The 25,410-nt window shown below is 45.4% G+C and overlaps 2 protein-coding genes across 2 annotated transcripts in view; one reads left to right on the top strand and one right to left on the bottom strand.

The window, feature by feature from the left end:
* Positions 1–394: 394 nt before the first annotated feature.
* On the bottom strand, positions 395–7,685 carry LOC123354142. The gene is made up of 5 exons (XM_044995831.1): positions 7,519–7,685; positions 5,790–5,923; positions 3,852–4,725; positions 1,957–2,130; positions 395–776 (listed from the first exon to the last, which is right to left on the bottom strand). The coding sequence occupies exons 1-5, from the start codon at positions 7,563–7,565 to the stop codon at positions 611–613; spliced, it is 1,395 nt and encodes a 464-aa protein (XP_044851766.1). The 5' UTR covers positions 7,566–7,685; the 3' UTR covers positions 395–610.
* A 206-nt stretch (positions 7,686–7,891) lies between these two features.
* The window catches only part of LOC123354410 (ATPase family AAA domain-containing protein 3), a 59,270-nt gene continuing 41,751 nt past the window's right edge, over positions 7,892–25,410 (top strand). Inside the window, exons 1-7 of the mRNA XM_044996471.1 lie at positions 7,892–8,209; positions 9,448–9,524; positions 10,054–10,155; positions 11,268–11,327; positions 11,802–11,871; positions 14,373–14,538; positions 15,341–15,410. Of these exons, the coding sequence (XP_044852406.1) occupies positions 7,990–8,209; positions 9,448–9,524; positions 10,054–10,155; positions 11,268–11,327; positions 11,802–11,871; positions 14,373–14,538; positions 15,341–15,410 (765 nt within the window). The 5' untranslated portion in view covers positions 7,892–7,989. The remainder of the gene's footprint in view (positions 8,210–9,447; positions 9,525–10,053; positions 10,156–11,267; positions 11,328–11,801; positions 11,872–14,372; positions 14,539–15,340; positions 15,411–25,410) is intronic.

Below are 25,410 nucleotides of genomic sequence, written 5' to 3'. Positions count from 1 at the left end.
AAAATGAAGGAAACTACAAAAAAGAGCAAGGAGTCACTCAAACTGCACTTTGATGGAAGCAAGTGTTGAAAAGAAAGGACACCATAAGTGGAAAGGCTGAACAAATGCCATGATGCTATTTATCAATGTGTCCAAGCCCATCAATGCCGTATTCTGAGTTTTTCATCATCTCAAGCTGCAGGATCTGACAAATAGGGCTTTAAGGCTGTTTCTGAGGTCCTCATTATAATCTTTCCATAGATTTGTTCCCTTAACTTTCCCCTTGCCTCAATCTTTTCCCCTCTACTTCAGTAAAAGGCTCTTCTATACTGTAAATAAGTTGATTAGGGATAGTTCCTCATAGGGTGAAATTCCCAATAATAGCATTAGTGATTTGGCTTATTATCGTAAATAATAACTGACTAACTTCAGCACTGAAGGCAGTGAAGATGCACTGGAGCGGAACTGGCCCATAAGCTAGTGGGTCTAAAGAATTCCCCTCTCCACCATCTTGTTTCCTTTTCATTAAGCACAGCACCGGGGCCTCCCAGAATTCACAGGCTGGAGTCTCTGATTGCATCTCCTACCAGCACAGGTTAGTTAGAGCTCTTCCCAGGCATTTCTGTTATTACTAGAGAGAGTGCAGGTGAGCAGGTTTCAAATGCTGTTGGAATTCCTTGGACATTGATGCCAGTTCCTGCCTATAGTTATATACAGACTGCAAGTCCTGGCTGTTCCTCAGCAACTCATTATTCTTGTGGGCTTCATAATGAAACTGGGAGTTTTTCATCTCATACCTAGAAAAGAGAAGCAGCAGTACTGGACAGGCTCTGAGAAGGGAATAATCATAAAAGCCACAGGGGCAGGCACCACATAAATGGTTCTTTCCCAAACATGCCTTGCCCTCTGGACTCTTCCTTCTATCCCCAAATCTTCCAAGCTCTGATCTCAGCTGAGCCAGTGTGGAAGTCATGAAAAAGTAGCATTACCTTTGTATTTGTGACTCTCCACCCAACCCACAAACCTATCTCATGCCTAACCCCAAATATCTGTGTGCAGAGAATCTTGCCTCTCCAGCGCCCTACCTTTCTCTCCTGGATGCCCTAAGACTTCCTGGTGTAATGCACAGGTACTCTGTGGCATCATCCCAGCTGGTGATCAGACAGAGCCGTACGTGACAGTGGGTTAAAGGAAGTTCATTACGTCTACAGGCAGCCTCAATGTGCTACAACCCTGCCTTGGGTGGGGCCCAATTTAGAAGGATGTTCTAGAAGCCTCATGGGAGGCAGGACACAAGTCGTTAACTGACATGCAGGACCAAGTGACCCTCGCTCTGGGAAACTCTTTAGAAGGCTCAATAATAAAATACCTTCCACTATCTATCCAGGTACTTATAAGGCCGTCATAGCTGAGATACTGGAGTATCTCCCCTTATATTAAAAACAATTCACTCTCTCCTGCTTTACAGACACCAAGACTGGACTTTACTCTTTAGCACACTGATTTTCTCCTCCCATGAGCCCCCTCGCCTCCCGCTATTTCTCACAGAGCATAGAAGGAGATGGCTACTTCCATGACTGTTAGTATCATCAATGCTCCACGTTCACAGATTTGTTAGCTTGTGCTCCCTCTGCTGGTTGAATAGCTGCTCCTATATTTTCAGAACCCAGCACCAATCTGCACCCACACAATCTGTGTGCATGCACAGATCCATTTTGGCTCACAGTACTGGGCCCAGCAGAGGTCAAGGTTTAAAACCTTAGTCCTGAGGTGATTGGCTTGATTTTTGATGACAGAGTGAAGTATTTTGGAAGCACTATAGTGAATTGCGAAGTTATTTCTCCACCAGACTGTATATGTAGTAGCAGCCAAGGAGTTTTAAGCTGACCTGGGTCCAAGCACCCTTTCTCGTTTGGAGAAACCCAGCATGCAGCCTGGCCACTTGGGCTACCCACAAGGTTGAGGATTTTCACTTACCACTTTGGTTTTGGACCCCGAGTTCGCTCCAATTCTTGCTGCCTCTTTAGTTCTAATAACCATTCCTCCTCCACACGCAGGCGCTCCAGCCTGAGACGAGCCAGCTCCTTCTGATACGGGGACATTTCTATCAGGGACCTCCCAACAGCACCTTCTGCAAGAGTCTGCAAAAACCTGATCGATCAACAAGAACAAGCCCTTGCATTTCTATAAAATCTCTTAGCTGGGGAATTCAAAGCATTTTACAAACTGTGGCCCAAAGTGACTAGTGAGTTTAGTGGCTACAAGTTTTGAGTGCCCAAATGGATTTTCAAAGGGCAGGTGCTCAATATTTTCTGAAAATCTGGCCCCTTTAAGGTGGCTCAAGCTGGGCATCCAAAAATCACTGGACCGTTCCAGCTCCCCCTACTCCCAAACATGTGTGATTTTCCAGATAAAGGGGTAGGGGACATCCGGCTGTTTGTGGTGAAGGGGAGTTTGAGGAAGGGAGTGCTGGAAGACTGACATCCCTACTGGGACAGAGTTAAAGGTGTGTCGTGTTCCATGCTGTTTGTTCTAGCAGGGAGGTGTGTCTTTCAGTGAAGAAGTAAAAAATATTAGAAGCTTTAACTTTTCATTTCCAGGGTTTTGTGTAAGCGTGTTGTGTATAAAGCAAGCTTGACTCACACACACTGTAGGGTTTTTATGTACTAATACAGCTCTAAAGTACAAGACATCATGAGAGAATGACTGCCATATAATGTAGGTAATCATCCATTAACCGCTTCTCTTAAAACAATAATTAGCACCTCCAGTGACATTGGTGGCAGTAGGGCTGACACGCAAGGCCCACAGGCTGATGTCTGAAAGATGTCAGCTTAGCCATACTAGGCCACAGGCTTAAAAAATGCTTGACATATGTAAGTGACCAAAGAATGACCCTATGCCACAAGATTATGGGAAAAGATGTACCAATGGGTGGTATTGTGAAAACTTAACCTTAAGAGTAATTTTTTACTACAAGATACCCAGTAGTCACATTGTTCTAATACAGGCCCTAACTACAGGGTGCACTATGTGCATCACTGCTAATGGGAATAAAAGGAACTACAAACAACCTATGAAAAATGGGGGACCCCAATATTCTTGGGGGACAATACAAATAAGGAAAAAGAGGGTGGACACTTTCATCCACACGCACAGAGTGTAGGTGGAGTGAGAATCAGAGGGCTCCCAGACTGGGTAAAATGAGTTTCCCTACAGGAAAACTGCATCCCTAAATGGCCCCCTGAAGGATTGAACTCACAACCCTGAGTTTAGGAGGTCAATGCTGAAACCACTGAGCTATCCCTCCTCCTACATGATAAATTGACACCTGAAAGATCAATCATTACCCACCAATCCTGTGGGTAGCATAGACCTGCCCTGATACTTCTAAACATCACCGATTTCATCACTTCAGGAGTAACAAAACTCCTAATGGAGTCAAAACTAGCCCTAAACAGTAATGAAGGCACTGAGAATGCACGCATTCTGTCAGACACAAATACTTTGCCCCAACCTCCCTACAGGCTACAGAGGTGACATTACATTAAAAGCTACTGTAAAATTCTGACTTTGGGTTGGTTGGTTTGTTTTAAACTACATGCTCCTTGGACTGATCCAAAATCCATTTAAAATCAAATGGAAAGACTCCCAGCGGCTTTAGATCAAGCCCTAAATTAACAAATTAAAAACCAAATTACAATGTAGCCTGGGAATATAATGTACTTTCTTGTGTGTTACACTATTTGGACAAACCAGTGTGTAATGTGGTCCCAAGTTACATCTGATAGTTATCTAGTAACATATTCTAGACTCGCACTGCCAGGAAGAACTCATGGAAAGCTTGAATCTCCGCATAAGCCTTTTCTTACCGTTCATTAATCTCCTGAGCTGTTGGTGAGGCTACAGCAGTGGAGGGCAGACTGTAAGGGCTCCAAGAATAGCTCAGTGGTCCCCTTGTATTCATCCTGGCTGGAGTACAGGACCTGGCAGCCAGGGCTCCTGGTTTGTATATTCTGGATCGTGATTGTCTGGTTGAAGCTGTTTTCTTTCTGCTGTACCTAGACCTGCCAAAGTGCGGTGGAGGCTGGGCACAGGCATTTGCCTTAGCAGAATTTGGTCTCCAGATGGGTCTAGGTGACTGTGAGCGAGATCTTAGCCACCGGGTTCTTTTGGGAGCCGGAGAGAATGAACGGGATCGGTTGGTCCCAGAACGATCAAGGGAGAGGGACCTTTCAGGAGAGCAATCCTGCACTGGGATTTTAGGGGGCAACAATGACCTGACTCCAATCACATGAGGAGCACCAAGCTTCACTGGGAAAGACTCTGTATGTGCAAGATCCAGTGACGGCACATAGTCCCGACTTGCAATCTCACTCCCCAGGAGCCCTGGCACACGGTTGATGGGTGATGTGGAGAAGGTCGGAAGGCCCAAGCTTGTTAATGCTGGATACTCTCCCAGTGGTTTGACTAGATGTCTTGGGTTCAGAAACCACTCGGACTCTGCAGATGGCTTTGGTGAATCTCCGATGTCTGCCTCTGCATAGGTCCCATTATGAACTCTTGGCCATGCAGAATTAAAGGTGCTTGAGTTGACTGTAGTGCTAGAATCTATGGCATAATCTTGATGAGGGTCAAAACTCAGACTTGAGGCCAAGCTGTCCACCTGAACTTTAAGTTTCCGCAAACTTTCTTCTAAGTCATCAATGCTGGGACTCTTCTCTATATATGGAGACAAGCTAGTTTCTAGGTGGGAAAGATGCATTTATTTAGGAAATGTTATTAATTATACTTGTAGCCTGCTCTACATTATCAGTATCTATTGTTAGCACAGTGCAGAAATAACTGATCATATAGGTACTTCTCTCAAAGGATCTCAATGCACTTTACAAATTAAGCTTCACAGCCCCACAGGGATAGAAGAATTATTCTGCATGTTATAAGTATTGGGGCACACAGCTCTACCCTTAAGGGGTGGATGTTATACAATGTGTTATAAATAAGCCAGTCAGGGATAAGTATTGGACATATGAGAACTGACCATAGAAAAATCTGGATGAGATGTAGTCATTTTGAGGATAACTATTGGTAGTTTGGGATTCTTCTCATTTTAAAGCACAATCTCTATCATAATAATAGTAGCAGAGAATATGGCCCAATAATTTTACATCTCTTAGGGATTTGCATTCCAAAGGATCTCAAAGCACTTCATATGCTATGGGACAAATCCTGAAAACACTAACTACTGACTATAGCGTTTACTATTGTGAGTGGTGCCATGATCTCCACGGGAGTACTTATAGCAGCAAGCACTATGTCCAGTAGTAAGCATTTGCAGGATCAGGTCCTATACACATACAGCACCGACGAAATATAGCCAAGTTTGAGTCTGCCCTAGAGAATCTAGGTTTGTCAGTTCTGATATTTAGAACACTATCCACACCCCTCCTTCCTGTAAAAAACCACCACCATTCTCCTAGTTGCAAAATACAGACAACATTAAGTGAGTTAACACTTAAAGCAATTTTTAAATCCTTTGGTAAAATATATTTGCTCTCATTTTGGATTAAAAATCTATATTTTGTATGTTTATAATAAAAATCCTTTGAACATGAGTCTTCTATAGTTAAATAAAGTGGTCCTTATCCTGATCTCATTCACAATGGTTGGCTCCATTGGCTTCAAAGCACGTATTCCTGATTTACACTAACTTGAAACCTGAGTCTTTTCCAAATGATAAGATATACTATGTAAAAAGAGAGCATCCATGTCAAAGCGGTGACTTTATCATGATTTATATTATATCCTACCAGTTTGTTTTTTAAATAATGAAGTTCCTTCCCAGTTGCTGTGCAGTGTCTGGCTCTTTTCCGGTCCTTTGAGGCTCAGAGGGTGAGTAGTAGTAGTTTTCTGGGTGCTGCTAAGGAATTTGTTTGGCTTCTCTCTTTAAAGAAAAAACAAAACATTTTAGTGTTGAGTGTTTTTATTAAATTTAATAACAGGCTGTGTGGGTGTTTGTGTTACTCTTGAAACTGGTGGGAAGTGTCCACTGTAGTCTAAATATGCATAGTTCACATCTGAATATAGACTACTATGTTTAACACAGGCTCTGGCAATGGCAGGCTCCAGTGGTATCTCAGCTCTGAAGTAGGTGGTTATTGTGGAAATCAAAAGACAGAAACAGACTTGAATTGCTTCCTCTCACTTATACCAATGTAAATTACTTGGAACTACATTTAAGTCAATGGAGTTGAAATGGTGAAAAGCTGGTTATCTGAGAGCAGACTCCAGATCATTCTGAACATAGAATGTTTGTTTTCCTTCATTGTCTTAGTGTCTATACTCTGTAAATATTTTCACTCATTCCAAAGCCTGCTAGTGTTGATCTGTGCCATTCAATTATAATTTCTGCTGTTTTATCCAGGATACCTTTTCAAAAGTGTTGTTACAGTGTGCATAAATAGGAATAGCACCTCTAGTGATACAAGCTAAAATAAATATTATGAAGACTTTCAAGCTTACACGTATGAGCTGATCAGCAGGTGCTGTGTTAGGGATTTTTTTCATTCCTCTGAAACGTTCCCTTTGGTCACTAGATATCAACTGTCTTTTCCAGTGCTGCAGGAACTGGGACATGGGCATTAACACACCATTGGTCTATCGGGCTGGATTGCAAACACTAGAAGGAACCCTGCTCGTTATTAAACTATCTTTCTCTTTAGCTTATTTTTGTTGTCATAAATGAACAGAAATTCTGCAGAACTATTTATTTCTTTTTACAAGAGATTGACTATTTTACAGTGTATTTATTTTATGTTCTCTGCTGTCTCCTGCTGGGAAGCGATGCTGCTTACCTGTTGCTGGAAACAATCACTGCTGGTCAATTTTCACTAATTCCTCAAAAGTGTGAATATGGTAAAGTTAATCCTCCCATTTCTACAATATAATGTGTGTAAGCCTCACAACCGAGGGTGGGAAACCTAGAGTCAATGCCTGCCATGTGATCTTGGCCAAATCACCTTTCCTCTCTGCACTAGCTTCATCATCTGTACCTAGGACCTGTACTTTCCTACCTCATGGTGATGGGTGTGAGCCGGGCACCTTGGCTGGGAGGAGCTAGAGAAGGGCAAAGTATTATAATAAAGCAGGAGGGCCCTGGGGCTCGCACCATGCACACTTCAATGGGGGGTTCATAGCCCCACCCCTCTGGGGGTCATTCCATGGGGGCCAATACCCCCTTGCCTCCTGGAAGCGCTCCCCTACGTTCATGCCCCCTTCCTTTGGGGGCCGGGTAATACTTAGGCAGGGACACTCCCGTGGGGTTCCTCCCTCCCAGGGGATCCCCCCGTGGGGGTTCCTACCTGCTCCTGCGGGGTGGGTTACACTCCCCCCCGGGTTCCTTCTTCGCCCTGCCCCGCAGGGGTCACATCCCTGGGGTTCCTCGCCCCTCCCTCCGGGGATCACTCCCTGGTGCTTCCTACCGCCCTTCCCCCATGGGGGAGTCGCCCCCCCTTCCTGCCCTCTCGCCCCGGCCCGTACCTGATCCGGGCGCCGCGGGCCCGCACCCCCAGCGCTTGCTCCGCCATGTCCGGAACCGGCGGCTTCCCCTCCTTAGCGACGCCCGCAACACTCGCGTTGCTAGGCGGAAGCACCGCCCTGTTTCCTTTCCGTTTGTCCCTTCTCACCTCCCATCCTGACCTCAAAGTCCCGCCCCCTCAGCCGTCTCGATAACCAATCGGATTACTCTTCCGAGCCGGCTCCAAGCGTCACCCTCTAGAATCGAGCCAATCGAAAGTAGGGAAAGGGATCACGTGACCGAGGGCGGGCCTCTCTGAGGGACGTGTTGAAGTCATTCCCAGCGTTACCAATCAGAACACCCGAGAAGTTTCACGTGCAGGCGATGCCCCGCCGGTCTGCTCCAATGGGCGCCGGGAGGGCGGTGCCGCGCCTGCGCGGTGGAAGCGGCGGCTCCTCCGCGTGTGGCTGGCTCCCGGCGGCGGCGCGGGCAGCATGTCGTGGCTGTTCGGCCTGAACCGGGGGTCTCCCCCCGTGGCGGGGGACGGAGGCCCGGGCGGGGCGGGCCTGGCCCTGCCGCCCCCTCCCTCCGCCGGCGGCCCCGCAGCGGGGGACGGAGCCGGGGACCGGCACGCGCCCAAGGACAAATGGAGCAACTTCGACCCCACCGGGCTGGAGCGGGCGGCCAAGGCGGCCCGGGAGCTGGAGGCCTCCCGTGAGTGGGGGCTGCTCGGGATGGAGGGAGGCGCGGGGGCGGGTGCCCCATAGCAAGGCCGGTGGCACGAGGGGCTGGGGCTGAGGGCTGGGCCCGTGGGGGCTGCCCGGCAGATCCGTGCGGGAGGGTACGTGGCTGGGGGGGAGGGGGGTGCTGGGCAAGTGGCCGCTGCCATGAGTTTAGGGCTGGTGACAGGTGCAGCGCGGAGCTGAGTTTACTCTAAGCGCCTTTGCCCGAACCCCAGTGCCCAGCCCAGGCCTCCATTAAAATCTGCCCCGACACCCATCACTCGCTACCCGGTTCTGCAACCGCCTTGTGCTGGCGGGCGCAGCCTAAAATCGCAGCAACAGAGACCCGGAGCCTGGTTCCGGAACAGGTACTGCCCAGGCAGCTTTGTGAGGTTGCTCAGTTGCTGTGCCAATTCCTTACTTTGGAGAGACTTCTTCTGTGAAGGGGGGGAAGGAGTTTTGTCTCCGTGACTGTCAATTCTTCATGCTTCTGCAGAGGCTGGTGGTGGTAAGGATAGTTCTGTTGATGGAAGCTGTTTTATTAAAAGCTGGGCTGAGCCCCCCACCAAATGAATTCACACAGGCTAACCAGCTGCCATTAGCTGCTAATAACCTTGTGTGACCTCTGACCTGCATCAGGTTCAGATCTATGACCTAGAAGTGACAGACCCTGTATCCTGTGAGCAGGCCCCCGTTTCCATTCATGCGTTTGATTCAGCTCCTCCTCATGATAAACTGTAAATTAACAAATTATAATAAACACGCTCTTGAGCCCTGAAATATTTCTTTTTGAGAAATAAAATAGCCCTGAAATGTTTTTGATCTTCCTTACTGTAAGAATTGGGAGCATTTAAGGGTGATGAAGGTTCCTGGCCAGGAGTGTGGGGGCTCAACAAATTTTCAGAACTTAACACACAAAACACCTTTCTCTAATGCCTTCAATGCTGTGTAGTTTCTTTAAACATAGGGAAAGTAGTTGGATTTGGCAGCTGCGTTCAGGCAGCTCTTGCGCATGGTTACATCAAGCAATCAATTGCTCAATGCCCTTTTGACTTGTGGTCGTCATATGACTAATGTGTTTAAAATGCCTAGACACTGAAAGTTTTATGGATAGAAGACTTCGGTTTCTATAGCCAAGAGTGTGACATCTTTCACCAGCACCAAGTTTACCTAGAAAAATAGGATCTAATACTACAGAAACAAATTCTTAAACAACCTTATTAATTTCAGGCCATGCAAAAGATGCTCTTAGTCTTGCTCAGCTGCAGGAACAGACATTGCAAATGGAGCAGCAGTCCAAAATTAAGGTATGTTAAGCCTCAGGATCAAATTCATGCCTACTGCATCTCTGCTGACTTCATTGGATAGCAATCTGCCTACGATATTTTGATTTCTTCTTGCACAGAGGTGTTCACTTTTAGTACGCTGCCTTTCCCTGCATTTTCATTACTTCACATCATTTATAAAAAAGAGAGTCTGGAAACGCAGCGTTGCAGCTGGACTAATTTCTGCTCTTTTACTGGATTTATGTCCGTCCTAAGAACTTGTGGTATTTTGTGGCTAGTATTGGTATTGTAGCTCCCAGAATATCATTTTAGTCACAATGGCAATAAATTTGTTTCTTTTCCCAGTACCTCATTTGTGGTATCTGAGCCTCTAATATAGCACGGTATATAGCAAAACACAAAATCAGATATGATCCCTGGTCTTAAGAACTTCATTACCCCACTGAGGAACCGAAACCTATTACAATCATATTCTTCAAAATAGTTTCTAATTTGTAGTCCTCTGGAGGCTTTTGTGTTAAATTGACTTATGCTGACCCATTTCTTGTAGGAATATGAGGCAGCCATTGAACAGCTGAAGAATGAACAGATCCGGGTACAAGCAGATGAGAGAAGAAAGACACTAAGTGAAGAAACCAGACAGCATCAAGCGGTAAGACATGATCGCTGGCTTGTTTTGCTGGCTGGAATGGGAACCACATCATGATAGGTGTATTCAGTTACACCAGCTATTCTCCACCTGGAGGTTGCTGTCCCTAAGGAGAGGACATTCCTAGTTGAATCTGCCTCATTCCCCAGCTCTGGTGTTCCATTGACGCTGGTTTTCATAGCTGCTTGCAACAGACCCTCAGACACCCTAAAGAATCCAGGAAATTGGACCAGTTCCTTGGCTCTGCCTTGGAGTTGTCTTTAAGTGCTGCAGGGAATTGGTGTAAAACATTCTGGGGTGCATCCTTGCTTGCAGGTATAAGTCATGGTTTGAAAAGAATTGAAAACTACTGGCTTACACAGCATGTCTGTTGGCTGGACAATGAAATGCACTCTAAATTACTTGGAGTGCAATCTCAGGTTGTCTCTAATTTTCCCTGTTTCTCTTAAGTCTTCTGGAAAGAGATCCCAGGAAATTACCATCTTAACCCAGAATTTGACAAACTGATTTTTCTTCGTATGGGCTGGCTTTTGAGCTGCTTTTTGATGGGGTGTACCAATAGATTCTAATAGCTCTTGGGACAGTGATGCTAAAATTGGGGAAATGCAGTTCAGTTTTCATTCTGATTGCTGACTAACTGATGTTCAAGGTTCAGCATCCTTGCCGTTTGTCATTAGCCCTAATTTTTCATGTATCAACCCCCTCTGCCCTACATCTTCAGCCAGCAGAGCTCTTTTGGCCCTGGTCTAGGACTGATTATCTAACACAGGGGTTCTCAAACTGGGAGTCAGGACCCCTCAGGGGGTCGTGAAGTATTACATGGGGGTGGGTTGTGAGCCGTCAGCCTCCACCCCAAACTCCACTTTTCCTCCAGCATTTATAATGGTGTTATACATTAAAAACACTTTTTTATATATTTAAGGGGGGTCACACTCGGGCTTGCTGTGTGAAAGGGGTCACCAATACAAAAGTCTGAGAACCCTTGCAACACATTGACTGTGTTATGTTTCAAGGGCTGATCTCTTTTGCTTCATATACCCCAGTCTTGTTGCTGATTAAAGCAGGGTTTTTCTTGAATACTTAATGTTCATGCATTTCCTCTTTTCTTTTTGTAGAGGGCCCAATATCAGGACAAGCTGGCAAGGCAGCGCTATGAAGAGCAGCTGCGGCAGCAGGTAAGATGTTCCATCTTCTAAAACTGCTGAGAACCTAGCCAATCTGTGTTAACTTCGCTAGGAGCAATGATGCTAAATTATGCTCCACCCTCATGACCCAGTGACTGATGCCATGACAGGAGGGCTTAGATTATTTTTTTGCACAACCTCAGGGTTTCTGCATTCCAAGCCTAGCAGATCTGTGTGTGATGCAAAAGCAACTGACAGCAAATAGGACGAAGGAGCAAGAAGTAGCTGGGAGAACGAGATCCTGAATTTGAGTCTTTGTGGGTTTTTGGAGGAAGAATATACTTAATTCTTAAGTTTTGGGTTTTTTTTCAGAGCATTTGCAATGTTTAGGTCTGCATGTGTATTAGGTTGATTGCATTTTTCACACACACTAGCTGTTTTAAGATCGCCAAACAGTTTTCCATCTTCCTGTTTTGCCTTTTCTCTCAAACTAATTCATCTTCTGATGTGATCTCTTCTTCTTAGCAACTCCTTAATGAAGAGAACTTGAGGAAGCAGGAGGAATCTGTGCAGAAGCAGGAAGCAATGAGGCGAGGTAATGCCGTATTTCAGTTTCCCCTTTTGGTTGGGGATTAAGTGGCTATTCAGAGCAATCTCTGAACTGTATTTGGAGTGCTAGTACATACCAGGTGGCTCATAATGCAGGATCTGCAAGCAGCAGCTAAATCACAGCTGTTTTAGGGTTTGTCTACACCAGGGTGGGCAAACTTTTTGGCCCGAGGGCCACATCTGGGTATGGAAATCGTATGGCAGGCTATGAATGCTCACAAAGGTGTGGGCTCTGGGGTGGGGCCAGAAATGAGTTCAAGGTGCGGGAGGGTGTTCCAGGCTAAGACCGACAGGTTCAGAGGACAGGAGAGGGATCAAGGCTGGGGCAGGGGTTTGGAGCGCAGGAGGGGATCAGGGGTGCAGGCTCCGGGCGGCGCTTACCTAAAGCAGCTCCCAGAAGCAGCAGCATGTCCCCTCTCCGGCTCCTACGCAGAGACGCAGCCAGGTGGCTCTGCGCGCTACCCTGTCTGCAGGCGCCACCCCTGCGGCTCCCATTGGCTGTGGTTCCCAGCCAATGGGCGCTGTGGGGGCAGAGCTTGGGGCAGGGCAGTGTGCGGAGCCCCCTGGCTGCCCCTATGAATAGAAGCCGGAGAGGGGACATGTGGCTGCTTCCAGGAGCTGTGCGGAGTGGGGCAAGCTCTGGACCCTGCTCCCTGGCAGGAGCTCGAGGGCTGGATTAAAACCTCTGGAGGGCCTGATGTGGCCCCCGGGGCCGTAGTTTGCCCAGCCCTGGTCTACACGAACGTTTAGTTCACAGCAAGCCGGGATGTGACTCTACCCTCACTAGCCTGCTGCGAACAAACTGTCCTTGTGGACCCAGCTGACACACATTGTACACTAGTACACTTTGATCTGTTCCTGTTTCAAAGCGGAGTAGATCAAAGTGCACTATGGAACTGTTGGGGCATGTCAGCTGTGTCCATGCAGACAGTTAGTGCAGGGTAGATTTAAATCCCAGCTTACTCTTGTAGACCTCTTGGAGTTGCTGGTGCCTGTAGCTCATTTCTGGGAAAGGCTAAACTTCCACAGGGAGCCTTCGTTTGAATAAAAGCGCTCGAGTGTGGCCTCCAGTGGCTGAACACTGCAATACACCAACCCTTCTTGGTCTAGTAATACTATAGGTAATGCAGCACTCCTACATTTCCTGCCCTCAGGATTTAATCAGGAACCATTAGAATCAATCTGGTGTTTGGCTAGGACTTCTCTAGAGCATTAACACATGAAATCCAGTGTCGATTTCAAGTATCTTGTTAGCCTGTACTGTTTGTGACCTGGCTTTTTCTGTAGGCAGGTAGAAATTCGAAGTGGAAAAGATCTGTAAAGTCATCCAGTTCCCTCTGCTGCAGTCCAGCACAGTACTGTCCCCTCTCATGCATCCTCTAGTGTTTGTCTCTAATTTTAAATATCTCAAATGCTGCGCTTTGTTGGGAGATTGTTCAATAGTTAAGCTTGGCAGGATTTGATTGATAACTGTTGGCATATAAATTTCAGTTGACACGCTGAAATCGATGAAAAATATCAATTGGTGACAATCGTTGGGAGTGCAGCCTCCCCCTGGCGCCTGCAGGGATTGGATGTCATGGCCCTGCAGCAGGTCAGAGATCCCTCTGCAGCACCGCTGGCACTGGCTGTGTCCTCACTCCCATGACAGCAGAGGGCTCCCAGCTGGGGACAGAGCCATTCAGCACCATGGTGGCCTCCCCCACGGCCAGGGCTGCTTGTCCTCAGAGTCCTGGTTGGGGTCTATGCTCCACCATCCCAGGACCACAGCCTTCCTGCACCTTGTGCCTGGGTGTCTTGGGCTCCTCTACTGTGCATGCAGCCTTGCTGTCAGCACTGCCCTAAAAAACCCTCAATCCTACCCCCCCTTAATTTCCAGGAGCTGTAAAAATAAAAATAGTTAAAAAATGATTATTAAAAATAAAAATAGAGTTCTGACAACTCTATCCATAGTCTAGCAGATTTCACTCTTGGGGGGATGTTTTATACTCCGCCTACATTGACCTTTCCCTTTCATCCCATTACTCCAAGTTGCTCATCCTCGGCGTGTTCATTCTTAGGTTTGTGGAATGTTAACATGTCCCCCTTGGCATTGCGCAGCCAATCTCTACCAGCCAATATTCGGTTTTCTTATTCTTTTCTCTGATGTCACACTCTGATTATTTTTGTTGCTTGTCTCTGAACAAATGTATTCAGTGTATTGGTAACATGTTCCCAGGACAGAATGATGATTCTTGGTGCAGTCCTGCCTAAATATTTCAGAGATGACCACCTCCTTGTTCTTAGAGGGAAGATTCCTAGACTTAGCTTTCATGCTGTTGCATTGATTTGTTTCCTTTTGTGGGGCAGGCTGGTCACCACTGAAATCTGTTGTCAGGTCACACACATCTGACATGTAGCAAAGCTGATAGTATTTATCCCTCTCCCAAAAGCTGGGTTTTGGGATAAAGCCCAGAGTAAAATCCCACTCCCTTGTTTCTTTTAAAGCCACTGTGGAGCGGGAGATGGAGTTGCGGCACAAGAATGAGATGCTGCGCATCGAAGCAGAAGTGCGAGCCCGTGCAAAGGCTGAGCGTGAGAACGCAGACCTCATTCGGGAGCAGATCCGCCTGAAAGCTGCTGAGCATCGCCAGACAGTGTTAGATTCTCTCAAGTACGTGCAAACCAGCTGGGGGGAGTTGGTCACCTTGCTACTGTCTCAAACTCCCCCCATCAAACAGGGGCTGTGTAGAAAACCCTTGTTTTTGGGGGGAGGAGTGGGGAGGGAGAGTTGCACAAGTTTGAAGGAAAAGGGAGTTATTGCTGGTGTTCCTTTATTCCCTGCACTAGAGTAGCATATTTTAACACAGCTGTTTCCCTATCTCTAGGTGTGATACGGGTGGATAGTGTAGTGGAAAGGGGAGCTGTCGTGTAGTGGTTAGAGCCATATGTTGGGTGCCAGGGTGCTTGCATTCTAGGCTGAGTTCTCTAACAGACTGCTTGACCTTAATCTGATCATTTAGGGGTGAAATCCTGGCTCTGTGAAAATCTTTGGCAACACTCTCATTGGCTCCAGTGAAGAGAGGTTTCACCCTTTCTCTGAAACCGTTTCCCACCTACAAAAAAAATGTAAAATTTACCTACCTCACAAGAGTGTTGTCAGCTTTTAATTTATTGATTTTTATGAAGTCTTTTGAATGAATGAATGGAGTAAAAAATAAACATATTAGCTTTGGTCCAGAAGCTCTTCTGGATTTAACCCCAGATACACCAGATGGTTACAAATATATTTGCCCTGTATGTTCAGGTTCCTGGGTGAGCTCTGTTAGTTTTGACTGGTTCTGAAGAAAGTCATCAGGGAAACTGGAGTCATTTTGTAAGCTGCTTGCAATTCTGTTCTTAAAACTTAAAATCTTTCCCCCTTTCCTGCCATGTACTCCAATGACTCTCCTTACACTGCTGCTCTCTTTCCGCAGGACAGCGGGTACGTTGTTTGGAGAAGGATTTCGTGCCTTTGTAACAGACTGGGATAAAGTTACAGCCACGGTAAGCTGTGGACATATCTTTTTGGAAAATAGACAACAGTTATTTACAAACCTTGTCCCTGGTAATGTTAAAAATCCTGGGTTAGAAACTAAGAGTTGACTTTCCGAGATAGACAACGTCAACTTAAAACCATATTTCTGTCTGCAAGTCTGCTTCCAATTAACATGCAAGGTTATAATTATTACAAGAGTAGACAAAAATGAAAACTTTTCCCATTTACTTTGTACATGTTACAGCACTTTATGTACTGTCATTTTCACTTTTCTCCTGTATTCAGTTTCCCCTGCCTGTTTTTTGTGGGTCTTTCATCCAGCAAAAGCGGAGAGGAGAACTTATTTAAAAAATCAGACTATTTTCTTTAAACCAAGAAGCTGACAGAGAGTCACAAGGACAAGCAGAGCATCTGATATTACTAACTCACTTTCTGAAACTGACTAGATTACAAAGTGACTTTTTTGTTAGCTTTTTCATCAGCAGTAGACACTGACAGTTCCATCTTTCAGTAAAAACGCAACCCTCACTTTATTCCTTTGCAACGGAATCACAGATATCTCTACTTATTTTGCTCCTTTTATTTTGTTTGGCAGAACACTGCAATTCATTTAATAGTGTTGATTAAGAACTCCAGTGCATTCTTCCTGTTCTGTTCTAATCTTTCGGAAAGAGAAGAGCCTGTCTTGGTGTCTTGTCAGTGGCACTGTAATAAAATTGGAAGTGACTCTTTAAGGTGGGATGGAAAGAGTATCATGAATGCATTACGGTGTACCTGCAAATAGGGGGAACACGTTAAGCTTATGCCCTCTTTACTCTAGGCTGGACAACAAAGATCCAAAAGAGGTTTTTGGAGTGAAGGGAGTTTCTACTTGTTTTTTAATGTTCAAAATCTAGGCCGGGGTCTAGCCTGGAAAACTAAGACGATGGGGGGGAAAAACTGCCCTTTTCTGGCTGTCAGTGACTTGAACGACAGGGCTTCCTCCTCTTCCCTTGGGACACTGCTCCTCTTTCAACCACATCTGTGTTCAGAATCATTTTGATTTGCCCTAAATGTCCTTTCCTTCATTTTCTTCCCCTTAACTGAGGTTCATACAGCACTTTGGAGGGGTAATGAGCATATATATGCCAAGCATTGATCACTAGAGGTGCCATTTGAGCTCTGGATGAGAGTCATGAGAAGCTTTCTGGGTAACTAAGCAGTTTATTAGGAAGGGTTTCTTTTCTGTGCATTGTACAGTACAAATACAAATGATGCTGTTAAACACCTGCTAATGGCTAATCTTTCTCCCTTCTCCTCCTTATTGTGGCTCCATTATTTTTGCTACCAACCTCTTACCAAAAAAAAAAACCACTCTAATTTTTGCACTGCCCTCTAGGTTTGTCCTGCCTGCTTCTCACCTCTGCTTGTTGGTTTTATAAAACCAGGTACAGTGTGAAACTGAATAGTGGTCTAATCCAAAAACCTATGTTAGTCTTTGGATCAGGACCCACAGATGCAGCTGGGTCCGAGTCTAACACTCACTGGAGAATACTATGGGAAGCCCTGGCTTTTACAATTGAGGGGGTTTTGGCTTTTCCATCACAATGTATTTTTGGTTCTGAAAGACAAACTCTTCTATTAAACCAAGCTGTATATCCAGCAAGACTCAGGTGAATTATCACGCAGTACATGCACCATGTAGGCACCAAAGGAAATCAGTAAAAAAAAAACAAAACTGCTCTCTTAGAGATTAGTGAGACTACTAGGGCTTCCACCTGTTTGCATCCTTGCACCTTGTGTGCATTTGGTGTCTGGCAATCCAGGCTCTGAGCAAGAGCTTGAGGATAGAATTTACACAGTGAAGTGTGCAGCCAGTTTTGGTGGCTTTCTGAACAGATTTGGATAATCAGCGTTTCGTTGCTACAGTGACTTGATTGTATGTGAACGTGTTGCTGTCATCTGCAACAGGTCACTGGGGCAGAAGAAAGTTCTGATGTTAGGCTGCAAGTACCCGCTTTGATTTGCAAACGGCAAATCAGAAAAACTTAATTTAGAGGGAGAAAAGCTTAACAAAAGAGACATTTGTTTATTTTCCCAGTCTAGTCTGCTGGCAGCAGAGGGGCTATTGAACGTGTTACTTCAGTTCCTGAAGTACATAGGCTTGTATTTGTACCACTAGGTGGCATTACTGACAATGGTAGAGAACCACCTAAATGCAGTAATGTTTACTCAGAAGTAGCTTCATGACAGCAGTGCTGTTGGCAGAACAATACTGAAGTGTCGCGGTTTCCATTCTAGTGCAGTCTAATTGCAGTGGCTTTATTACTTGGCTGTTGAGAGGAGAAAAGCTCTAGGTTTAAAATTGTTAATGAACTCTCAGGCAGGGGGCGAACTTTTTTCTTTGCCCTTGGATTTGACAGTTTCAGATGTTTGTTCTTTAACTCAAATGACTCTTTAACTTTAAACATTTAATTTAAAAAATAAAAGACGCACTCGTGGCTTTGGTTGATCTAGCACTCGAGTTGTGTTGAAAACATAAGGACGTGCATGAGGCTCTGATCATCTCAGCAGTTTTCTGTGAATTGGTGTATTTCTGTCTAACTCTGCATGGCACCACAGATACCCTTGTTAGACCCTGGGCAGAAAATCTGCAGATAAATGTTTAAGAAACTGTGTTTCTGCAAAGGAGTTTTACGAAGCAGATTGGGTTCATTCCTGCCTTGTTGTGTGACACACGTTGCTGCTGCTTATCTTGGAAAGTCATCTGCAGTTAACCAATAGCTGAACTTTCAAGATCAGTGCTGATGTACGCAGTGCACCAGAAAGCAGGATTGAGCCTTTGATGTTGCATGCATGAAAGCTGCATTGTGCAGCTTATTGTGTAAGGAATCTGCATGCTAAAGTTCCCAAGGACACAGAGACTAAGTCCTCAGTGTGCCTGCTCAAATAAATGACTAGGTGGAGCTATTTTCCTCTGAATATTACCCTTATGCCTGCCATGCAGAGATAATTTACACATAAAATAAATCCCAAATTATGTTAATGTTCCTTACTTTTTCTGTTATGCCTAGATATTGCAGCATGCCTAATATATATAGTAACTTCACTAAATGAGCTTGCAGCTTCTGCGGTTTCAAAACAAAAGCTGCTAGGATCTGATCCAAAGATCCTTGAAATTGATGGAAAGATTCCTATTTACTTCAGTGAGGTTTGGATCAGTCCTGAAGCATTTAGCAGAGCTCCTCTTCCGAGTATGTTGGCATTAGCATTAAAAGGACCCTTTCAGGCTAACAGTCTTGTAAGATGTCCTTTGCTATGGTGACAATTACTTTACTGAAGCAGAAATAAGTTTAGAAGCTGAATTAATCATCAGCCATTTGTTCCGTTTACTAGGCTTGCACTGTAAGATGAGTGGTCAGTGTGTCTCTGGGTCTCCTCCTGCACTAGCACCAGGTTGTCACTTGTGGGGTTACAACACCATCCGGGGGAGTGATTAAATCCAGAAAAATAGTTTTTCACTGAAATCTTTAAAAATTGTGGGAACAGTTTAATATTAAAGCACAGTAACAAAAATCCTTTACTCTTAGGATTTTGGCTCTAACTTACCCAAACGCTGCTTTAAACCTGATTTGTGCGTTTTAATGCATTGTGAAAATCTCATATTGGACACTTTTGGCTTTTGCCTTACCCAACATCTTGTCTAATGCATATTGCTTTGTATTAGCTAAGATCTACAAGATACCAGCACTTAGATGCCGTATCTGAGGTCCAGCTACTGAGGCCGTATTAGGTTTGGCTGAAAACTTGCTGTTGTGTGTTTACCTACCTGTTTTTTTTTCTGTTTTCAAAATGCGATACATATTTATAAGAGATACTGATTTATAAACAATACCGGTGTCCTGCTTTAGGCACAGGCACAATTTTATGTTAACTCACCAGTAAGATAGGACTGCTGTCCATCAAACATTCTTCCTTACCCAGCCCATCAGGCCTCCACTCTCATCTACTTTGCCCTTCTTTATCTAGCTAGTACAGGTAACAATAGCAGTGTAGATGGGGCGGTATGGGCAACCAGCGTATGCATAAGAATGGCCCTACTGGATCAGACCAAAGGTCCATCTAGCCCACTATCCTGTCTTCCAACAGGACCAGGTGTCCCAGGGGGGATGAACAGGACAGGCAATCAAGTGATCCATCCTCTGTCACTCATTCCCAGCTTTCCAAGGCAGCTGGAATCCTGGGTACGCTGGCCCGTGTTGAAGCCCATGCTGCCACGGCTACACTGCTACCATTACCAGTGTTAGTTAGATGGAAATTAGCCTGGATGTGCCTGTCCGTGCTACAGTTACACCTTCACGTGCAGTGTAGACATACCCTTCTTCTTTCCTATGGCGAGAGTGGAACCGTGAAAGCAACGGCATGACCACAGCTGCATCTTAAGGTCTCTTCTCCAGCCCAGAGCAGAGGGGGTGGCCATGTGAATGGCCATGACACCTCCAAGGTGAGCATGGATGGGGCAGTCATCTGTGATGTGTCTGACAGTTGGCACCATGCCACAGTCACAGTTTGGCGATTTCCTCACTTTCCATCTACGAAGTAAGTATGCGCATCCTCCACGTCGGGTGCGGATACGGTTTAGAGCTGTCCATACGCGCTGTAGGGAGGAGAAGCCCGACACTTGCATAGTTGGGTTGTCAATGAGATTTTTGTTTGGTTATCTTGGCAGCTGCCCAGGTTTCAGGCCATCGTCTGCGAATATCCTTATCTTCTGCAAGGAGGGCTGTGGGGTGAGACCAGAAGAGTTTTTTCTTGATTTTCGTCAGTGGTGAGGGGAGTGTTTTGGGTCAGTGGTGCTCAACCAGGACCCCCTGGGGGGCTGCGAGCAGGTTTCAGGGGGCCCGCCAAGCAGGGCCAGCATTAGACTCGCTGGGGCCCAGGGCAGAAGGCTGAAGCCCCACCACATGGAGCTGAAGTCTGGGACCCTGAGCCCCACCACCTGGGGCTGAAGCTAAATCCTGAGCAATGTAGCTTTGTGGGGGACCCTGTGGCATGGGGGTCCCAGGCAGTTGCCCTGCTTGCTAACCCCTAACTGGTCCTGGCTTTTATATGCAGAAAACCAGTTATTGTGGCAAAGGAGTTTTTATAGTATGTTGTGGGGAAGGGACTCGGAAAGAAAAAGGTTGAGACCCGCTGTTTTAGGTCATGGTGGAGCGGTAGTGGGGCATTTTCCATGATCTCTATGTGCTCTCTATCTGGTAGACATACCCTAATGGTCATTGAACTCTGCCTCTGTAACACTGAGTTCCAAACTCAAGGGCTCTACATTCCTTCCCCCTGCTCCAAAGTGCAAGTTTGCTGGGTTAGTGAATTCTCAGAGTACCCAGTGGCCACATGGAGTGAGTCGAGTCACTGACCTAGTTCCATAATGAACTGAAAAGACACTTTCCTGCCTAGCTCCTTGCTAGCACTGGAGCAGGTAGGAGGTTTGATGAAGACAGTACCTCCCTTCTAGTTTCTGGGGGAGTAAGCTCTGCCCTCTAGGGACTCTCAGCATCTCTGGGAATAACAAGAGATGCAGCACGAAAGCTGACTTTAATTTGCTATTTTAAGCTACTGCTTTTTAAGGCTGCTGCGAGACATTCTTCATTCTCCCTCTGAGCTCTGATGTCCTGCTTCCCTTACACTCCTTATTCCCCCCGCTTGCTGTCAAGATCTTGTGTGTCTGCCACCATTCCTCCAGCTGAAGACGACTGAGTGGGGCTCTCATTGGTGCCACTCTTAAACTGTCCAGAGAGGTTGCTGTAGAGAACCCTATGGGGATGTGCTCAGTCCTGAAGCCTGGAAGCGAGTCACGGCTTAACCATCTCTGAAGATTTTCTTGTTTCCGTTACAATGGCGGCGTCTGTAAGCTTCCGCTCTGACTGCTGGGTACTGGTTTTGCTGTCACTTTAGTAAATGCAGTGTCAGGCTGGGTCAGGAAGCCCTGCTTTTTGTCCTATACAGTTATGCAAAATGATGCTCAGCCATTTTTACTTTCTCCCTGGAAGTCCTGGCAGCAGCATATGGTAGCATTAATAGCGCCTCTTTAGCGCACAGCCATTGGGCGATATGTATCGGGGACATTTTCTATTTATGTGGGAACTGGTGGAGGAGTCTGGAAGGACTCAAGCCCTGAGACTCTTCTGTTCAGAGCCCCCTAAGCCCCCATATAATCCTGTGTATGTTTATTGATGCGAAGGATTTTGCTCAGGCTAAAGTTGAGCTTTAAACAAAATCGGTGGAGTCGCCTGTTGAAGAAATTCCTACTTAAAATTTGTTACAACCTCTTGAATGAATTTTTACAGAAGCTTTTTTGAGGCCATCTTTTCCTTTCCATCACCGAGCCGCAAGCCTGCCAACGCTTGAAGTCCCATTGCATTTGCTGGAGTAAATTGTGGCTTAAAGCTGCACAGTGCCACTTACACAGCACGAATGCAGGGCAGCCTGTTCCTGTTGCCATGAAGTTGCCTCTTTAGAGTGTTACAAACTGAGCAACATATCTTGATTTGTAGTTTGGAGAAGAGATTTTTAGTAGCCCAGCTTGTTAAAATGGACACCTTGCTTGAAAGCCATTTCCACCGTCTGTTCCTCCCTCCCATTTTATACACGGGCTCCTGCGTGGGCTGGTCCAAAGGTCGCATTGCACGGCCACCCCAATGAAAGCGAGACCCCAATGAAAGCTTTGAGTGAATCCTTTTGTAGATTGTAGGTTGCACTTGGGGCATCTGGAGCCTTCACATCATTTTAAAACTTGCTGTCTGGTGCTTTCAGCTCCACAAATTCCTGATCCAGATACCTCTGCTTCATTGCAGCCTTTGTGCAAAATAACAAGCTCTTGCGTTGTGAACTTGGATTTTTAAGCTAAACTTTTTTTATTTCCTCTCAAACACTCACACTTGTATTTTCTGCCACTTGGAAATCTGTGGTAGCAGGCTTTGGGGAGTCGGGGTGGCTTGGGAGAGAGAATCAGCCTATCTTTTATCTCGGTTTCCCTGACCTAGCCCTGTGTTCTGAGGCCTACTGGCTACCTGCCCCTCCTTACGTGCAATCCCAATGGTTCTACTCAGCTGATGGATGCAGGATATTGTCAGAGATCTCTGTTCTGGAATTCGCTTTCCCTGCAGGTCCAAGAGAGCAAGACTGTTGGTTTTGGGTTGTGTCACTTACTCAGACCTTTGTGAAGCATTTCGATACCGTGGTGATAGCGACATTATAAGAACCTGAATAGAATTGGAGGGGTTTTGGATTTAGTGAGTGGGAATGTGGGAGCCTGGACTAATGGTTTGAGATTTCTGTGGGTTTGGGTTTTTTATTTCATCTGTCCATCCCAAAGCTGTGGTGGTGCATATCTTATATTGCAGTTATGTAATAGTGAAAGTCAAGTCTCATCTCTCTCTGGCAGGCCTTATTTTCATTTTTGCAGCCTATAACAGTGATTTAACCGAGTTCTGTGATGCACTAATAATAATTGCCTTGTGTCAAAGCTGAAGATCAGTGCCCAAGGTCACATGTTATGATCTAGATATTGGTTGTGGGTAGAGTCTCTTTACAGAGGGGTTCCTGGAAAAGGCAACGGGTTTCTCGCCTTCCCTTGTGGATTCCTTCCAACACATCTGTAAATTGAGATAAATTGAATGCTGAGGTCCTCCTGCTATTTTATGAATCTGAGGTTATTTTGAGCCTGCCAGGCCTGTTACTGCACAAGAGTGAGTAAAATTAAATGCTGTTCATATTCTATTTGCCCTTGAGCCCTTGGTTTGACCTTGTCATTCACTTTGAGAAAAGTAGTGTGTTTGCTGGCTCTAAAAGCAATTGTTTCATCCTGCTTTTTTTTTTTCTCTCTCTCTAACTGGAGCTGCTTTGGTTTGAATCACCAGCATCTGGCTGTAAGTTAAACATTAAGCTAATTACTCTGTAAGCTAATTGTGCAGTTGGGTTCTGGGGCACAGAGCTTGTTAAGTTTTTCTGGTGTGTTTTGCAGAACTGGCCTTTTTCTCCTGCCTATTCTCAAAACATCTTTCTTTCCAAACTCAAAGCAGTAACCTTTTAAGAACATCAGAATGGCCATGCTGGGTCAGACCAATGTTCCATCTAGCTCAGTATCTAGTCTTCCAGTAGTGGCCAGTGCCAGATGGTTCAGAGGGAATGAACAGAACAGGGACATTTATTGAGTGATCCATACCCTGTCATCCAATCCCAGCTTCTGGCAGTCAGAGGTTTAGGGACACCCAGAGAAATAGAGTTGCATCCCTAACCATTGTGGCTAATAGCCATTAATGGACCTATCCTTCATGAATGTATTTAATTCTTTTTTGAACTCAATTATACTTTTGGCCTTCACAACATCCCCTGGCAACGAGTTCCATGGTTGACTGTGCATTGTGTGAAGACGTACTTCCTCATGTTTGTTTTAAACCTGCTGCCTATTCATTTTATTGTGTGACCCCCTGGTTCGTGTGTTATGTGAAGGGGTAAATAACACTTCCTTATTCACTTTCTCCACATCATTCATGATTTTATAGACCACTATCATATCCTCCGCCCCCTTAGTCATCTCTTTTCTAAGCTTAACAATCCAAGTCTTTGTGATCACTTCTCATATGGAAGCTGCTCCATAGCCCTAAACCATTTTTGTTTTGATTGTTTTCCAGTATGCATTACTTTGCAGTTATTGGCACTGAATTTCATCTGCCATTTTGTTGCCCTGTCACCCAGTTTTTTGAGGTCCTTTTGTAACTCTTCGTTGTCAGCTTTGGACTTAACTGTCTTGAGTAATTTTGCATCGTCTGCGAATTTTGCCACATCACTGTTTACCCCTTTTTCGAGAGACAGACGCTCCCCGACTTATGCAAGTGTTCCGTTCCGGAATGCCTTGCATAACTCGAATTTTGCTAAGTCGGAAACGTATACCCGACCATTATGCCAAAAAAAAACAACCCTCCTATTTCTAGTTTACAGAACTTTTTCCGTAAGTGCGGATTTGTATAAATCGGGTTTGTGTAACCCGGGGGGGGCATTTGTATGTTGAATAGCACTGGTCCCAGTACAGATCCTTTACGGACCCTGCTATTTACCTCTCTCCGTTGTGAAAACTGACTGTTTATTCTTACCCTTTGTTTCCTATCTTTTAACCAGTTACTGATCCATGAGAGGACATATTCCTTCTTATCCCATGACTGCTTACTTTGCGTAAGAGCCTTTGGTGAGGGGCCTTGTCAAAGTCTCTCTTAAAGTCTAAGTACACTGTATCCACTGGATCACCCTTGTCCACATCTTTTTTTTTTACATCCTCAAGAACTCTGACAGATAGATGAGGCATGATTTCCCTTTATAGAAGTCATTTTGACTGTTCCCCAACTTATCGTGTTCAACTACGTGTGTGATAATTCTGTGCTTAACTATAGTTTCAACCAGTTAGCCTGGTACTGAAGTTAGAATTACAGGCTTGTAATTGCTAGGATCTCCTCTACCCTTTTTTAAAAATCGGTGTTACAGTAACTATCTGCCAGCCATCTGGTACAGAGGCTGATTTAAGCAATAGGTTATGTACCTCAGTTAATAGTTCTGCAATTTCATATCTCAGTTCCTCCAGAACTCTTGGGTGAATACGATCTGGTCCTGGTGACTTATTACTGTTCATTTTATCCCAAATCCTCCTGTGTTAATACCTCAATCTGGAACAGTTCCTCAGATTTGTCACCCACACCTGATCCAGTCTCTTTAGGAATCTCCCTCACATCCTCTGCAGTGAAGACTGATGCAAAGAATTCATTTAGCTTTTCTGCAGCAGCCTTCTTTTCCCTGAGTGCTTGTTCAGCACCTCAATCATCCTGTGGCCCGTTTGGCAGGCTTTCTGCTTCTGATACACTTAAAAAAAAAAAATTGCTGTTAATTTGTGTGCCTTTTACCTTAAGGTGAGCCGTTACTAAAATACACTATGTGATGGTGATTAATCTTCTGCTTGTATAGGACCTTCCACCCCAAAGT

Source organism: Mauremys mutica, chromosome 21 (assembly GCF_020497125.1).
Source record: "Mauremys mutica isolate MM-2020 ecotype Southern chromosome 21, ASM2049712v1, whole genome shotgun sequence".
Lineage (NCBI taxonomy): Eukaryota > Metazoa > Chordata > Testudines > Geoemydidae > Mauremys > Mauremys mutica.
Note: the sequence above shows the minus strand (reverse complement) of the source record. Positions and strands in the feature narration are given on the sequence as shown.

Excerpts from the sequence above, each read along its gene's own strand:
- LOC123354142 (XM_044995831.1), bottom strand. The coding sequence starts at position 7,565 with ATGGCGGAGCAAGCGCTGGGGGTGCGGGCCCGCGGCGCCCGGATCAG. Across the intron at positions 5,924-7,518 it reads GCCCGCGGCGCCCGGATCAG|AGAGAAGCCAAACAAATTCC; the intron begins GTACGGGCCGGG and ends TTTTCTTTAAAG. Across the intron at positions 4,726-5,789 it reads ATTATTTAAAAAACAAACTG|AAACTAGCTTGTCTCCATAT; the intron begins GTAGGATATAAT and ends TTTCCCACCTAG.